This window comes from Rhizophagus irregularis, chromosome 21, assembly GCF_026210795.1.
Source record: "Rhizophagus irregularis chromosome 21, complete sequence".
In the NCBI taxonomy this organism is placed as follows: domain Eukaryota; kingdom Fungi; phylum Glomeromycota; class Glomeromycetes; order Glomerales; family Glomeraceae; genus Rhizophagus; species Rhizophagus irregularis.
In genome coordinates, this window is record NC_089449.1 from 1292764 (window position 1) to 1309950 (window position 17187).

The 17187-nt window shown below is 33.1% G+C and overlaps 3 protein-coding genes across 3 annotated transcripts; 2 read left to right on the forward strand and 1 right to left on the reverse strand.

The window, feature by feature from the left end:
- Nucleotides 1-673: 673 nt before the first annotated feature.
- Nucleotides 674-2729, forward strand: OCT59_013738 (uncharacterized protein; the record flags this gene model as incomplete). Its single annotated transcript, XM_066141709.1, has 9 exons — nucleotides 674-889; nucleotides 988-1068; nucleotides 1186-1230; nucleotides 1317-1391; nucleotides 1456-1623; nucleotides 1691-1872; nucleotides 1949-2092; nucleotides 2163-2227; nucleotides 2329-2729. The coding sequence occupies 9 exons, from the start codon at nucleotides 674-676 to the stop codon at nucleotides 2727-2729; spliced, it is 1377 nt and encodes a 458-aa protein (XP_066001820.1).
- Nucleotides 2730-5295: 2566 nt separating this feature from the next.
- OCT59_013739 (uncharacterized protein) lies at nucleotides 5296-6411 on the reverse strand (the record flags this gene model as incomplete). The annotated part of the gene is made up of 6 exons (XM_066141710.1): nucleotides 5296-5457; nucleotides 5525-5599; nucleotides 5687-5815; nucleotides 5903-5977; nucleotides 6065-6236; nucleotides 6392-6411. 6 exons carry the CDS (start codon nucleotides 6409-6411, stop codon nucleotides 5296-5298), a joined length of 633 nt encoding a protein of 210 aa, XP_066001821.1.
- A 9559-nt stretch (nucleotides 6412-15970) lies between these two features.
- On the forward strand, nucleotides 15971-17001 carry OCT59_013740 (uncharacterized protein; the record flags this gene model as incomplete). Its single annotated transcript, XM_025325886.2, has 3 exons — nucleotides 15971-16001; nucleotides 16091-16250; nucleotides 16308-17001. 3 exons carry the CDS (start codon nucleotides 15971-15973, stop codon nucleotides 16999-17001), a joined length of 885 nt encoding a protein of 294 aa, XP_025179062.2.
- Between the last annotated feature and the right edge of the window lie 186 nt (nucleotides 17002-17187).

Consider the following 17187-nt stretch of genomic DNA (forward strand, 5'->3'; position numbering starts at 1 on the left):
TTTTAACTCCATAATGTCCGTATTCGTTTCATTTTCCACATCTGCTATTTCTTCTCTAGTTTCTCGATTGATTGTACCCTTATTTCACTTTATTTTATATTGAATACCTTCGAGTAATTTTTGAATTTATGAATTGTACAATCGTACAATCGTTATTTTCGTTCGTTTCTCTCTTTTCTATCTTCTCTTTTGCATAATGCAAGGTCGCCTCGTCCTTGAAACATAAAAACATTCTATCTATTGTAATGATTTAATAAAACTATATATTTTTGTGAAAATTTTACTATTACGTTTCGAATCAGCTCTAACGTTCTTTATACTCGGCATTTTTGATCACATGTTTTATTGTTGGTGTAACCCGATCAGCAAATCAATCAATCAATTCACTCCACTCCGCCACAATGCATATAGGCGCTGTGAAACAAAAATAGCCATTTGCTTACACGCATCACCCCCAACTGGCGTTGCTATGCTCCAACATATCATTTAAAAGAGCAGTAAAAGGCATATTCTTATGCATATTCTTATGCTTCGACCCAACATATCATTATGCTCGACCCAACATATCATTTAAAAGAAAGCAGTAAAAGGAGCTTCGGTGACTTTTAATTGTTTACTGTATTCATATTGTATATCTTATATATCAATACGTTTTTCTCTAATAGTTTTTATAATGTCATGTTTAGTAACAGCTAAGGTTGAAAAACTTTTACTAGAAGGACCTCTTGATGCTATATGTTCTGCTACCGTTATATACCAGACAATGAACAGAAATGACTTACTTCCATATGAAGAAGTTATAAAAATAGTAGAAAGTGCGGTTAAATCATCGTTAAAAAGAATAAGAGATTTCCAACGAAAAGAAAGTGTGATGGAGGTTTTAACGGAGGTTAGTAATAATAGGCGCATTAATATTCGTTATTGTGCAAACTGATGAATTTACGGCAGTGTAATGTGTTATAGTAGTTTTGGTTGTCACTGCTGAAGGTTGGGGGATGCCGGCCCAGAAGAGCGATGTTGTTAGGAACAAATCCTTTAGATGTCGAGGGTTTCTGCTCTCCTCTAGCTGTGCGTGACTATCTTAGCTATTACATGATTGTGCACGTGCAGCAAAATTTAATATTCATAAAATTAATGTGGTCACTAACTTATATTATATCGATATTTGCTAATTAACTGTCGTAGATGAAAAGCGGATATAAAAGCATATTAGGATTAAATAAGATCAAGGTGTTGGATACGGTACAGTATTTCTTAATATATATATATATATGGATTGGAAAATCTTATCACGATCTAATCAATCATAATTTCAGAATGAGGAATCAACGCCAGATACTACGGAGGAAGAAATAAAGAAAAATATTGAGATGTTAAATGAAAAGCTTAAAGTATGTGTTTTTCTATTTTTTATAATCATACGTACCAATACTTATAAAGGTATTCTCTATATAGCATCCTTTGGGTGATGATGATGGGCCTCTCTATAGCGCCCTTAAGAAAACAGTTGAGAATATCGTTCTTTCAGATCTTACATGGCGAGATCCTGTAGCAAACATGGTTCTAAGCGATAACTCGTATATAGTAACAGGATTACATCGCAAATTAAAACCAATCTTTATGGTGAGAAGCAATTTAGTGTTATTGGATGAATTGCATTCATACTCATTCTTTTTCATTATAACAACAGGAACCATGCAATAAAATGAAATGTACTCCCCCCAAATTAGTTGTAAAAAAATGTGAGGATTTCTTAGAAAATTTTGAAGTATTGTCTACTCATAAAATCGTGGAAAATGCCAAACACGATAATAAATGGAAAGAAGATGATTCTGATCTATTAAAAATAACAGGTCGAATTTTAGATGTACTGTAAGTTTTTCAATAATAACTTCATTATATAAATAGTAATTGTATGATAACATTTTCCGATATTTATTTTACCTAGTGGCGAAATATGGAGTAGTCCAATTTATGCGACAAGTACTTCCCGTAATAAACAGAGCGAAGGAACTTATATTACCGATGTTATAGTCCCTTTACTTCGTGCAAGCCTGGCGAACCTACCAAATGGTTATATCTGTACAAGCATGTAAGTAGTCACGTGATTACTATTTTAACCATGGCTCAGATACTTAGTGTGTATTTTTATCAAATTTCAGTGCAGAACGTCAGAGTATTGCAAGCAAGATTCGAAAAAATAAAGGGATCGATGGAGAACGAATCGGTAAAAAACCCGATATTATGGGAATAATGAAGCAAGACACAAATGATATCGAGTTGATTTATGTTGAAAGCTCTCGCATTACATGTAGCGAAAAAAAAAAGATGATTATGATGTAAAATTGTGGAGAGAAATGATAGACGGGACAAGTGCTATAAACGCATTATGTAGACCGGCCGGTAATGAATTTGGAGTTGTTGGTATTCAAATTGCTGGTTTAGATATGCGATTAAATGTTTTGGTAAAGGATCTAGGTGGTATACCGCGATATTTCCATCTTGATCATGCTGAAATCCCAATATCGCCACATTTAACAAACACTAAATCCCTTATACGTGTTTTATTGAACCTAAGGAACGTTATGATTGTAAATAAAAGTTTAATAACGCAGGCGTTATTAGAAAACCCACCTCGTAATACTAGTCAAAGTACTACTGTCAGTACACCAGATAATTCCATGTATTATAATAGTAATTCCGTGTATTATAATAGTAATAATAACTAGTATTAAACCTTAATTAATAAATGAAAATCACATTACATACAATGCTGGTATATATGAAATGAGTAAAAAAGTCTCAATAAACTTCCTTTTAGGTTTTTTTTTCGTTTTATTTCTTTTAGAATAAAATACACTAAGCCATCGTGTCCTGATGTCGAATGTTTGATTGACGTCGAATCAACGCTCGTCCGATGTCATCTCGATTCGCATAATGTTTGTGTGACGACAAATAGACACCTGTTCGATGTCATTTCGATGTTTACTTAATGTACACAAGGCGGGAAAAATAAACATTTTTCGACATTAACTTAATATTGAAACAATGTAAGTGCGATGTTATTATTCGATGTCTATTCGTTTACTAATCGTAGTTATTCGATGTCGAATCGATATCACTACGATTAGTAAACGAATAGACATCGAATCAACGTATTTAAGTTCAACTTAAAGATGTCGAATCGATTTTCATCACGACATCATGGTGACGTCTGATCAATATAGAATCGACATTGATTTTATATCGACCGTAACTCTAACTGAAATTTCTGTAAAGTAATTTACTAAGGTTTTAATTTAAAGATTAAGCGGTATCAAGAAAAATTCGCGCGAACTTTTCTTGCCATTGTTCAAAGTATATCATTGTTTTTTTTAAAGCAATTGATTAAACAATGGCAAGAAAAGTTCGCACGAACTTTTCTTGCCATTGTTCAAAGTAGCATTTTTTTTTTTAAAGCAATTGATTAAACAATGGCAAGAAAAATTCGCGCGAACTTTTCTTGCTATTGTTCGAAGCATACCATTGTTTTTTTTTAAAGCAATTGATTAAACAATGGTAAGAAAAATTCGCTCGAACTTTTCTTGCTATTGTTCGAAGCATACCATTGTTTTTTTTTAAAGCAATCGATTAAACAATGACAAGAAAAATTCGCGCGAACTTTTCTTGCTATTGTTCAAAGTATATCATTGTTTTTTTAAAGCAATTGATTAAACAATGGCAAGAAAAATTCGCTCGAACTTTTCTTGCTATTGTTCGAAGCATACCATTGTTTTTTTTAAAGCAATTGATTAAACAATAGCAAGTAAAATTCGCGCGAACTTTTCTTGCTATTATTCAAGTATATCATTGTTTATTTAAAGCAATCGATTAAACAATGGCAAGAAAAATTCGCTCGAACTTTTCTTCTTGCTATTATTCAAAGTATACCATTGTTTTTTTTTTAAAGCAATTGATTAAACAATGGCAAGAAAAATTCGCGCGAACTTTTCTTGGATTGTTCAAAGTATACCATTGTTTTTTTCAAAGCAATCGATTAAACAATGACAAGAAAAGTTCGCGAATTTTCTTGATACTGCTTAAAAATTAAAAAAATTAAGCAGTACCAAGGAAAATTCGCGAACTTTTCTTGTCATTGTTTAATTTATCGATCATGCTTTCAACTATACAGTTAAAAAGTTAAACTGTTAAAGTTGAGCGGTATCTTAACAATCGTAATTATCGGACTTAGAACTTTTTAATCATATTTCTGATCAAATTATGCACATTTGTGGTTATTGTATAGATTATTGTATAGGACTATAGGCTATTTACCGTCTTTTTCCGGGTTAATTAAATCTATAATGTAAGAACAAAATTATTGGCTGATCAGTGTTGATTACCACGTGAAAATTAGCCAATAGATGATTGCAGATCATTTGTTTTTGTAACGTGAATAATATAAGTTTGAAAAATACAAACTCTTTCTTTTATTTTGTTTTTACTTTTTTACTCAAGTTATTATTATCTCAGATATTACATTTATTTGTTTCTTTTTATCATTGCTTTTTTACTCAAGTTATTATTATTTCAGATATTACATTTATTTGTTTTATTTTTATTATTTAAGAAGAATTGTGAAGTTATAATAGTTTTTTATATTGGTTAACTTTCAGTTATTACTAATTATTTATTTTGACTTCTTGAACTTTTCTAATATAGACATGTTTATATACTTAATAAAGTAGGTACAGTCATTTATTTTCTTTTCTTTTTTTTGTCTTTATTTATCCTTTTCTTTTATTACTACTAGTTTTGTCTTCTTTTAATCATTACTAATTTTATTTTACTAATTTTATCTTTTTATTACTACTAATTGTATCTCCTTTTTATTGCTACTAATTTTATCGCTACTAATCTAATCTTTAATAATTTCATTCTTTTGTTACTACTAATTCATCTTTAATTACTACTAACTACATCTTTTTATTACTACTAATTTCATCTTTTATTAATTTTTTATTACTACTAATTTTATTTTTTTATCTTTTTTATCACTATTAAAATTGTACCTTCTAACTTTTCTATATCTGATTATAGTATTTTTAATTTAATAATAAAATTTAATAATTATAAGGACAAATTTTCATGTTAAATATATAAATATTATATATAAAAATACCGTAGTAATAATACTTGCAAATATGATAAAATATGCGTATATTATGCTGTTAGCAAATAACCACCAGTATAAAACATACGTTGTACACTGAGACATAATACTGTTCGCAAATAACCACCAGTGTAAAACATACGTTATTCGCAAATAACAACAAGTATAAAACATACGTTATAAACTGAGGCATCATGCTGTTCGCAAATAACCACCAGTATGAAACATACGTTATAAGCTGAGGTATAATACTGTTCGCAAATAATAACAAGTATAAAACATACGCTATAAACTGAGGCATCATGCTGTTCGCAAATAACCACCAGTGTAAAACATACGTTATTCGCAAATAACAACAAGTATAAAACATACGTTATAAACTGAGGCATCATGCTGTTCGCAAATAATAACAAGTATAAAACATACGCTATAAACTGAGGCATCATGCTGTTCGTAAATAACCACCAGTATAAAACATACGTTATAAGCTGAGGTATAATACTGTTCGCAAATAATAACAAGTATAAAACATACGCTATAAACTGAGGCATCATGCTGTTCGCAAATAACAACAAGTATAAAACATACGTTATAAACTGAGGCATCATGCTGTTCGCAAATAATAACAAGTATAAAACATACGCTATAAACTGAGGCATCATGCTGTTCGTAAATAACCACCAGTATAAAACATACGTTATAAGCTGAGGTATAATACTGTTCGCAAATAATAACAAGTATAAAACATACGCTATAAACTGAGGCATCATGCTGTTCGCAAATAACAACAAGTATAAAACGTACGTTATAAACTGAGGCATCATGCTGTTCGCAAATAACAACAAGTATAAAACGTACGTTATAAACTGAGGCATAATACTGTTCGCAAATAACCACCAGTGTAAAACATACGCTATAAACTGAGGCATCATGCTGTTCGCAAATAACCACCAGTATAAAACATACGTTATAAGCTGAGGTATAATACTGTTCGCAAATAACAACAAGTATAAAACGTATGTTATAAACTGGAATACCATGCTGTTCGCAAATAATCACATACGTTATAAACCGAGATATAATACTGTATATAAGTATAAAGTATACAAATCTTCACTATTTAAAAATACCGTGTATATAATACGGTGTGCAAAATACCGAATGTATATCGTATGTGAAAATACTGTTAAAATACTTTAATGATACTGTAATGATACTGTTCGCAAAATACGGTAATACCGTATGTTAACAGTATCCATATTTTTTATAGGGAAATAAAGATGTCTGTAATCGAAATTCTAATCTTGGAAGAAAAACAGCATTATATAAATAAGCAACATGTTGAGCCAATAATTTCTTTAGCGTAAGAAGGGCAGCCATATCTTTGACCATAGAACAAGCTTGTTTAAGCACAAACTGTGAAGAAGCAGAAAGCGAAAACCAAACTCCTAGAAATCGAAAAGAAGTGTTAAGGGCCAAAGAAGTGAGGGTAAGTGTATGGTCATTAATTAAAGGAGATGGGGAAAGTCCAAAGAAGATTACGGAAAATGGTTCAGAAGAAGAAATGAATGTTGTTTAAATTCTATAGGCGAATAATTCAAAAGAGCAGAAGATTTCAAATAAAAGGGATCAGACGCCTCATGATTTAACACTGTAAGCAAAGGATCCAGATAGATTATCCATAAAAGAGGGGAAATGATTTCTCCTTGGTCAATACCAACACGCACTCTATACCTAGAAGTATCACTGTGGCAAGTAATAATTTTATTATTTCGTCGAGTAAATAGGTTGAGAATAAAACGCACTAAAAGTGCAGGAAAATGTAATCGTTATAAAGCTAGTTTATTAAGCATATTAAGATCCATAGAATTAAAAGCTTTAGAGATATTCTGAGAAACGATCCATAGATCTTGGTCATCAGAAGAATCATATTTGTGTTGATGAATAATAGCATTTAACATTTTGATAGGTATGTCTGTAGAACCACCAGGCAATCCAGCAAAGTTACGTCCTTGGAGAATTTTGTTGTTAGCAAGCAGATGTGAAAGGCGATTAGTAATGACCTTAACAACATATTTGCGAACAGTTTCCAGAAGGGTAATAGGACAAGTATTTTTGAGTTTAACGTCAAAGTCATGAGACTTGGGAATAAGATAAACAACAGCTTCACGCCAATCGGCAGGAATATCATCACGCAAAAGACAGGAGTTGGCAAGGAGAAGGGAAAATTCTAAAGCGTCTCTGAATAGATGTTTCAATATCTCATAAGAAATCTTGGATAGACCAGAGGCTTTGTTGTTAGGCATGAAAGAGATGATTTGTGACCATTCTTGTAACGAAATCAGAAATAAGACAGGGTCATATAGTAATACTAACACTTCCTAGATCTCCCTCTTTGATATATTCCAACCAAAATAGAAGCAACTATGCTAACATAATAACGAATAACACGCCCACTATTAAAATCAACACTCTATTCTGCAAAAGCAGTTATTAAGTAATACCGTTAGACGATCCATAAAACCTAAAATGTGATTAAACCAAGATAATCCATATTGCATCGAGTTTTTTAACCAATCAGTTCTGGAGTCACGTGAATCAACATGGGTCATAGGTGGTAAAGATGAGTAAGGTAAATAAAAAGATTTGGACAAACCTTTAGATCTTGAAGATTGTTTAAATTTTGAAGTAATGTTTATCGCATGTTCCCATAATCCTTTATCATACGAACGCAGATTCCAAATCCGTTTACGGAATTTGTTGACAAAATTGTTATGAATGGCAGCAATCACATTCATGGTAGTAAGACGAGGAATACCTAAGTTTTTAAAAACTTCCAGAAAAGCAGTAGGCAGACAGCCACAGACCAGACTATAGGAGGACCAGTTACTAGACGAGAAAGTCCAACAAGGGAGGGAAGTAATTCTATCAATTTGAGAAGAATAATTACAATTGGCATTATCACCTGCTTCTTTAAGTTTTTGGGTAAGGTGGTGGAGATACGATGTTAAAAGTTGATGTAATTTAGCATGACGCTTTTTACACAAAAATAAGTGCATAAAATCTTTTAAATGATCTTCACAATAGCGACAGGTTAAAATTTCCACATATAAATCAGGTCGTGTTCTTTTCAGTAATTCCAAAGTGAGTAAATCTTCCAGGAAAAGTTGAAATTTCAATGTATGATGTCTATAGACATTCTCCTTAGTGAAAGAATTGTCATATTTAAGTTGGAACATTAATGTATACTAGGTAAGAGCCCAATCAACCATGTATCGAGATGAATCCATTAAGAGAGAAATAAAACAGAAACGAGAAAGAGCTAAAAGGTCTTTCATATATAACATTTGATGATATTGTTTAAACAGATGTCTTAGATTGGATTCACAGACCACGTCATTATAGAGCAAAATATAATCATGAACTACGGCAAGATTGAGACAGGAAATGAGAACAGCTTCTTTAGATGTATGGGCAGTATTGGCAAGAGAATCAGCAAAGTCATTCCAATAAAAATTAGAGTGAGCTTTAACTTTGAAAGGCAGAACTGAAAGATTTTTATCAACAATCAGTTTTTGAATAATAGCCCAAAGTTCAAAATTGGTGGTCTTATAATAAAGACGGGAATCTGAGTAATCAGATAAGAAATAATGTTTTAAATCCTTAATGAAAGACTGTGAATCTGTGTAAATATGAACAACAGAATTTGCAGGAGAGGCTGATAAAGCAGCATAAATAGCAGCAGCTTCTGCTCGAGAGGAAAAAGGCCAGTTATGGATAAAACCTCATTTATAAGTGGCAATGGAATTAAGGAATCCAGAGTTTTTAACAATTTGAACCCAACCCCAACCCATGGAGACATCACTCGTTCCTAAATTAATAAGGGAACCATCAGTGTAAAAGGTGTAAAGTGAATCTGAAGAGAGCACAACAGATGAAAATGCAGCAATATCATCAGCTGTGAGTAAAGGTGGCGGAATATTGTCAACAGTTCCAAGGAAAATGCAAAAAGTATCAGCGGTTGACCCTGAACGACTAGGTAAATTATAATACAAGATTATGTAATCCATAATTTTGGCTCATAACACAGTAGCAGACAAATGAGATGTGTATTTTATGATGGATGACTTTTTCATAGGCAGGATCAAGCATTGAAGAAGAGAAGCTGAGTAGGAGCAAGCAACAGAGCTAGTAGCAACTGATTTCTTTGAGTAAGACGATTTATTTATATTCAAAATGCAGCCGGGACAAGGTTGAAGGGTTATAAGATCACTTGGTCGGGATAAACAGTCAGAGGTCCAATATGCAATAGTACAAGTGAAGTGTTTGGATTGGATTTGAATTTGTTTACCAAATAATGGGAGGCCATCGTTATTCAACGTGACAATCCAGTTTTTCTTATAACCATAAGAAGGAGTACAAGGAGCTAATTTTTTAATAAACTGGTTCAGAGGTCGCTGTATTGTCATAAATCTATCTTGTAATAAACCAGCTTGATCCAGGATAGTAACATTAGAAGAGAGATTTTTATACTAGTTGGGAATACGGGCATTACCACGTTTTTGAGTAGAGTTAGCATAGATAACAGACCAAAAAAGCAAATGAGTTTCCGGAGCGACAAAAGTTGTGACAAATAAAATAAACCACGTCTTCAAAGTCGTGCCAAATTGGCCTAAACACATCCAAAGAAAGGCATTGATATATTGGAGTATGGCCATTAGGATAAATTAAATCAGGCACAGGTGACAAATTAGCGCGTGATAAGCAGAAAGGAGTGGAGATCAGGAAGGCTAAAGTATTAGTGATATAATCTTGTTTAAAAATGTTAAGAGAAGACCAATAAATCCAATCCAAAACCATCAATGGAGAAATAGGAATTAAACAATAAAATTGAATAAACCGCAACCTATAATTAAAAAGAGATTTCATAAAAAAGGAAGAAGAATTTGCTAATAAAAATAAATTAGTAAAATGATTCTGTTGTTGAAACGAAAATAAATTGATCAAACCCAAAGCTTAAGACAAATATAACACCACATTAGGAATAGATCGTGATAATTTAGCCTTGTGTTTAACTAAAGTACAAACTGAAAAAGTGATAGTAGAACATTCAGCCTCAGATAAATGTGTAACTTGCATTTGATAATCCAGTTTTGATCATTATAAAGATATATCACTTGTTGAACAGTTAGTTTCGCAGGGTGAAGAATTGCAGAAAATGAAATACATTCTTGTTTGAGTTGTTATCAGATAAAATTCCTAGAGCCATTAATATTAAACCAAACTCCCAAAAAACGGAAAGATGAAGACATGGGGATAGGAGCAACAGTAATGTTAGGTGTAATGTTGAGTGACGAAGTCAATAAATTAAAGGCTATAGGAGATAAATCTTGAGAAGTAGCAACTGCATTGGTGGCTAAAACGTATTTGTTATAGTTGGCTGAAGTATTATTTAAATAGTAAAATTCTTCAGTAATAGACAACATATGTTCCATTCCGTCTTTAGAAGAAGAGATCAAAGTAGAATCATCCATAAACACCAAATTATTAATTTCTAAAACATCAAGAGAACAAGAATCTGATGAAACAGTACAGGAAGCTATTGGAGAAACCAAACGATAAGGGTCTTTCTTCTTATTTTTAAGAACTGTGAGTAGAGGGTCTAAATAAATAACCCATAAGAGTGGAGAAATAACTTCACCTTGGTCTATTCCTATTCTAACTCTATATGGCGGAGTAGGGCTATGTACAGTAATAACACGGTTAGAACGTGATATAAATAAAGAAAGTAAGAATTGAATAGCATTTTGTGGTAGGCGTAAGCGTTAGAAAGCAAATCACAACATGGATAAATCTACAGAATCAAATGCTTTTGAGATGTCTTGAGAAAGGATCCATAAAGGTTGTTTAGTGACTACTGAATCATAAATGATGGATTCCAGAGTGATAATATGATCACGGCAAGAACCTCCAGGTAAACCTGCGAAATTACCATCTTGGAGGACATGGTGGGAGGCAAGTAGAGGAGCAAGACAATTATAAAAAAGCTTAACCAAGGCCTTACGAATCACCTCCAATAAAGTAATAAAACGTGTATTTTTAAGTTGGCATTTCCATTCATGCGGTTTGGAAATAGGAAAGACAGTAGCTTGTCTCCATAAATCTGGAATATTAGCATCTGATAAACAGGCGCAAATTAAGTTAAAAAGAAGAGCAGAAGCAAAAGGTCCTAGGTGTTTCAACATCTCATACGAGATCATAGAAAGTCCTGGGGCTTTATCATTAGGCATGGAGGAAATCGTTGAAGACCATTCGTCAAGGATAGGAAGATCCATAAGTGAATCAAAAATAGATGGAGAGACATTGGTGAGTGGCGCATAAGCATTAGACCATTGTTCAGGCAAATCCTGTATGGAAGAAGGAGGAGTGGAGGTAATTGGAACGAAATTTTGGAAGTGTTCAATAACTTCCTGATCAATGGCATCTGGAAATGTCAATAAAGTAGGGTGTAGTGGATGGTCTACAAAAACTTGATCAAGGACAATTCGTCGTCTAGTTCGTAACAAAGCAGATTCAATAAAAGTAGAAATGTCATTGGTGAAATTATCATTCTGAGCATCAATTTTAGCTTGAATAGAAGAAGCTTGGAATTCTTTTTCATTAAACAAAAGAAGGCTTCGCAAAAGCAAAGTCATATTTTTTAATGTTTGAAGTAAATTAGCAAAATTATCAATTCGTTCATCTCGAAGAAAAGGAGGAAGAATAATAGGCGTGACAAAAGTATGTTTATAAAAGGATAGGAGATTATAAAAGCGTATATAATATGAAGACCACTTGGTTTCATAATGAATAGAATACACAGGTCGAAAAGTGAAAAATCAGGCATCAATCACCAATCGGTCACTAATCAGGTAGCTGATTGGTGACCGATTGGTGACTGATTGGCATTTTCACCAAATACCGTCACCAATCAGGCAGTTTGCTAACTTTTGATCCAGTGATCAGAAAAAAATGAAATATAGCTCATTGGAATCGTCTCGACAAGACGAATCTAATGGTAGTAAAACCGCATTTCTAGGATTAATACTTGATGAGAAATTAAGTAAAATATAAAAATAAAAATGTATCATTTATATTTTATTTAATATTTTATTAACTATTAATCCTAAAAATATGATTTTACTACCATTAGATTCGTCTTGTCGAGACGATTCCAATGAGCTATATTTATTTTTTTCTGATCACTGGATCAAAAGTTAGCAAACTGCCTGATTGGTGACGGTATTTAGCGAAAATGCCAATCAGTCACCAATCGGTCACCAATCAGCTACCTGATTGGTGACCGATTGGTGACTGATTGATGCCTGATTTTTTACTTTTCGACCTGTGATATGATGTAGGGGTTTTGTGAAGGAAGCGAATAGTTTTAGCCACTTTGGACAAAAACTGGTAAGACTGACATAAACTTTACACAATGTGAAAGTGGGGGTTTAAGGACCGAAGGTTCAGCCCTCACTGAAACATTATGTGTACGGGTCACAGAACGTTAAAAACAATATCAATTTTTCTTATTATATTAGAAGAGCTTCTAGCAGTTCTAGAATCTTAATTTCGATATTATATTTCTTAATTCTGTATGGATTCTCCAACTTCAGAAAGCATATCGATTTTTATTATTATATTAGAAAAGCTTCTATCAACTCTAGAATCTTAATTTCTATATTAACTTTTCGTTATATTTATTAAACCATACGAAAAAATAATATATCAGGAAACCGTTCTATGCGAGTTAGCTCATTAAATAACATATTTTTATATTAAGTCATACGAAAAAAAAATAAATCATACAAAATTTCTGTCCCAATTCCCCATAATAAGTTATGCGAAAAAATCAGTCCCAACTTTTCCATAATAAATCATACGAAAAATATATCAGAAAAGGATTCTATGCAAGCTAGCTCCTTAACTAGCATATATTATTTTAAATCATATGGAAGAAATAAGTCATACGAAAAATTGTCCCAATTCTTCCCAGAATAAGTAATACGAAAAATTGTCCCAACTCTCCCAGAATAAGTCATACAAAACATGTATATTAGAAACAGTTTCTACGACACCTAGCAAAAATTTTTGTCCCAACTCTCCCAGGTCATCCGATCTTTAGAACACATGATCACGAAGGATCCAAGTTAGCACAGTGGTAGCGACCTGGTAGTATCCTAGAGCTGTCATGGAACTGTCGAAACTGTTATTGGAACTGGTAGGAGTCAGTGAGGTTCTATTAGTTTACCAGTTTCAGGCCAGCTTGAATGCTGAATTATTATGCCCAAACTTCTGGCCAGAATAATGCAGACTGAATTTATACTGCATCTTCAGTCCCAAAGCACTTCCCCGCTATTATCGAGCAACTATCAAGCAACTATCGAGGGTAAGGATGGTGCCGCAAATATGTAATTGCGGAATAATTGCGATTTACGGTATTGCGGAACATTGCGGATTTTTAAATCTAAAAATCCGCAAATCCGCAAATCCGCAATTATCCGCAATCCCGCAAATATTCCGCAAAAAAAACTTTCTTTTTTTTAATAAAATATAATTACTACTAAAAAAAAATATTTCTATTTATTATTAATAATAAAAGAAATTATTTTACATAAAAAAAAATTAAAAAAAATGCTGGAACCTATAGTTCCGGCGTTTTAATTAAAAAAAATTTAAAAGAAACTGCCGGAACCTATAGTTCCGGCGTTTTTACATAAAAAAAATTAAAAGAAACCGCCGGAACTTATAGTTCCAGCGTTTTAATTAAAAAAAATTTAAAGAAAACGCCGGAACCTATAGTTCTGGCGTTTTTATTAAAAAAAATTTAAAGAAAACGCTGGAACTCATAGTTCCAGCGTTTTTATATAATAAAATTAAAGAAAACGCCGGAACCTTAGTTCCGGCGTTTTTATTAAAAAAAAAATTAAAAGAAAACACCGGAACCTTAATTCCGGCGTTTTTATTAAAAAAAAAATTAAAAGAAAACGCCAGAACCTTAGTTCCGGCGTTTTTATTAAAAAAAAAAATTAAAGAAAACGCCGGAACCTTAGTTCCGGCGTTTTTATTAAAAAAACTAAAGAAAACGCCAGAACCTTAGTTCTGGCGTTTTTACATAAAAAAATTAAAAGAAAACGCCGGAACCTATAGTTCCGGCGTTTTTACATAAAAAATTCAAAAGAAAATGCCGGAACCTATAGTTCCGGCGTTTTTACATAAAAAAAATTAAAGAAAACGCCAGAACCCATAGTTCTGGCGTTTTTATATAAATAAATTAAAAGAAAACGCCGGAACCTTAGTTCCGGCGTTTTTACATAAAAAAATCAAAAGAAAACGCCGGAACCTATAGTTCCGGCGTTTTTATATAAAATAATTAAAAGAAAACGCCGGAACCTATAGTTCCAACGTTTTTACATAAAAAAAAATCAAAAGAAAACGCTGGAACCTATAGTTCCGGCGTTTTTACATAAAAAAAATTCAAAAGAAAATGCCGGAACTATAGGTTCCGGCGTTTTATATAGTTCTGGCATTTTTACATAAAAAAAATCAAAAGAAAACGCCGGAACCCATAGTTCCGGCGTTTTATATAAATAAATTAAAAGAAAACGCCGGAACCTATAGTTCCGGCGTTTTTATATAAAATAATTAAAGAAAACGCCAGAACCCATAGTCGGCGTTTTTATTAAAAAAAATTAAAAAATATGCCAAGCAATAGTTCCAGCATTTTTGTATAAAAAACCTATTAGTTCTGGTGTTTTTTATATTTAAGAAAACACCAAAACTGAATTGCGGAATTACGGGCTACTAACCGCAATTCAACTTCAAAATCCGTAATATTGCGGAATTTGAAAATCATTTGCGGACCCATCCTTAATCGAGGGCAATATGCTTTCCCATTGCTTTCGATGATTTGCCCTAGATATGTCTTGAGAAGTCTTTTCGATCATATCCATCCCATTTGTTTGCCGGAAGTGCACCATGTTGCAACCTGGCTATTGTCTATTAGTTGTCAGTATAATTATGTGGTGGATAAATCCATGCGAGCGTAGCGCCTCTTTAGGTCGGCAAGCGCCCATGGTCCTGTCAATTCCATGTTCGAGGTTGGAGACTAGGAGGTGCATTTGTTATGGCCGGCCCATTTGATTACTACCAGAAGTGCGCCATCTTGCAACCCATCTATCTAATGCCTATTTGTTGCCGGTAAAAGTATGGCAATTTGTTGATTCAGACCAGGCCCAAAATTGTATAGCTGGTTTGCGTTAATGAGGGCATCCTATACCTGAGTACATATCTAGAAAGATGAAGGCTTCTGCCAATATTTATACAATGATTATGGGCCTTCACATTTTGATATATATCCACGTCTAAGGGGGAAATAATTAATTGAATAAAAAATTATATAAGTATGTAATAGCGTGAAAGTAAGAGATAACATCATGGTTAGAAAATCTAGAAGTGATAAAAAAGATACAATTTGTAAACGTTGTAGTAAAGTGTGTGTAAATCCAAATAAACTTCGTGAACATCTTAGACAAAAAAATCCGTGCAAACCATTATCAGAGATAACTGCTTCTATTCAAGTTCCCATTTAAGTACCCATCCAAGCACCCATCCAAGAGGTTATCCAAAAATCTTCTATTAATGATACTCCCTTCAAAAATCCTAAAATAGAATGGATTTATCAGGGATATAAAAAGAAAATTAGGCATTTTTAAAAACTTACAACAGGAAACAAGCTGTAGACCTGAGAACTTTGATAGAAAGCATTTTTACTTAGAGATGAAAAAAGAGGGTAATAGACCCTATACAGGTATGATTAAATCAAAATGGAGTTCGTTTTTAAATTCGGCATTCGATTATTTGCAACGGGATTTTGATAGAAGGAGAGGGTTTATATAGATAAGAAAGGGGTTGTAGCCGAAATTTGTAAAGAAATATTTCCAGAAAGGTTGCCAGAGGCAACAGGTGATACTGATATTCCTGTTCAAACTCCTGAACCTGAACTACAAATAACCGCTCAAGACCCTGCCCCCAAGCCAGAACTCATTCACAGGAGAAAGTATATTACCGAAGAGGAGACCAAAGCTTAGGTTAATCCAAATGCACGAAAACCCAGAGAGCGAATTAAGACATGGGGAGCAAGATTGCAAAAATGTTGGAAAGAATTAGATCTAGGTGATGAGCTAATTGAGGTAAATGATCTAGATGGTTGTAAAACGCTCTTTCATGATCTTGAGCAGTATGATCCAGAGGCAGTTCGCCTACCTACATTAAAAGAGTTAAAGAAATATGAAAAGATATTAGAGTCTGAAGGCGGTCCTGGACCTAAAACACAATCATTTAGGGAAGGTAATAATTTGATCAATAAAGAATTTGAGCGCTTAGGAGAAATTAAGGGGCCCAAAAGGTCAGAAAAGGATTTAGAATTTAGAGAACAAGAAGAATTGGGAACAGCGGTTAAAAGAAGAGCTATAGCCGTACATCGTGCAAAAGTTCCCAAATCCCATCCAGATAATGGAAGTGATATACGAAAAATGTTAGAAAGCCAAAGAAAACAGTTTAGAGAAATACTTGAAAAGGAATTCAATAAGCGTGGACAATTTAAGTTCGCTCTATGTTCTCTTACCAAATTTCTCATAGATGATAAACCTGGGAATGAAAAACAGGAAAAAAAGAATTTACGAACTGACTGGCTTAGAAATAGACAAATTATAGTTTATAATAGAAATGAAATAGATGATTACTTAAGCAATGCTTTCGAACAAATCCTATACCAAGTGGAGGAGAGAGGAGGTAAGACTAATTCTTGAGAATATATTTGGGTAGTAATACTGTGTCTGGCGGGACGATTTGCAGTTCTTCTCTTACAAATGAGCGTCTAGGACCCTTGTAAAGCTTGTAGAGAATAGGCTGATTTTCTTTCATCAAATAAGAATCAATTGTAAAAACTTCAGGAGACCAATTGCAATCAGTTGCCCTTCTTCTTCCACCTTCTA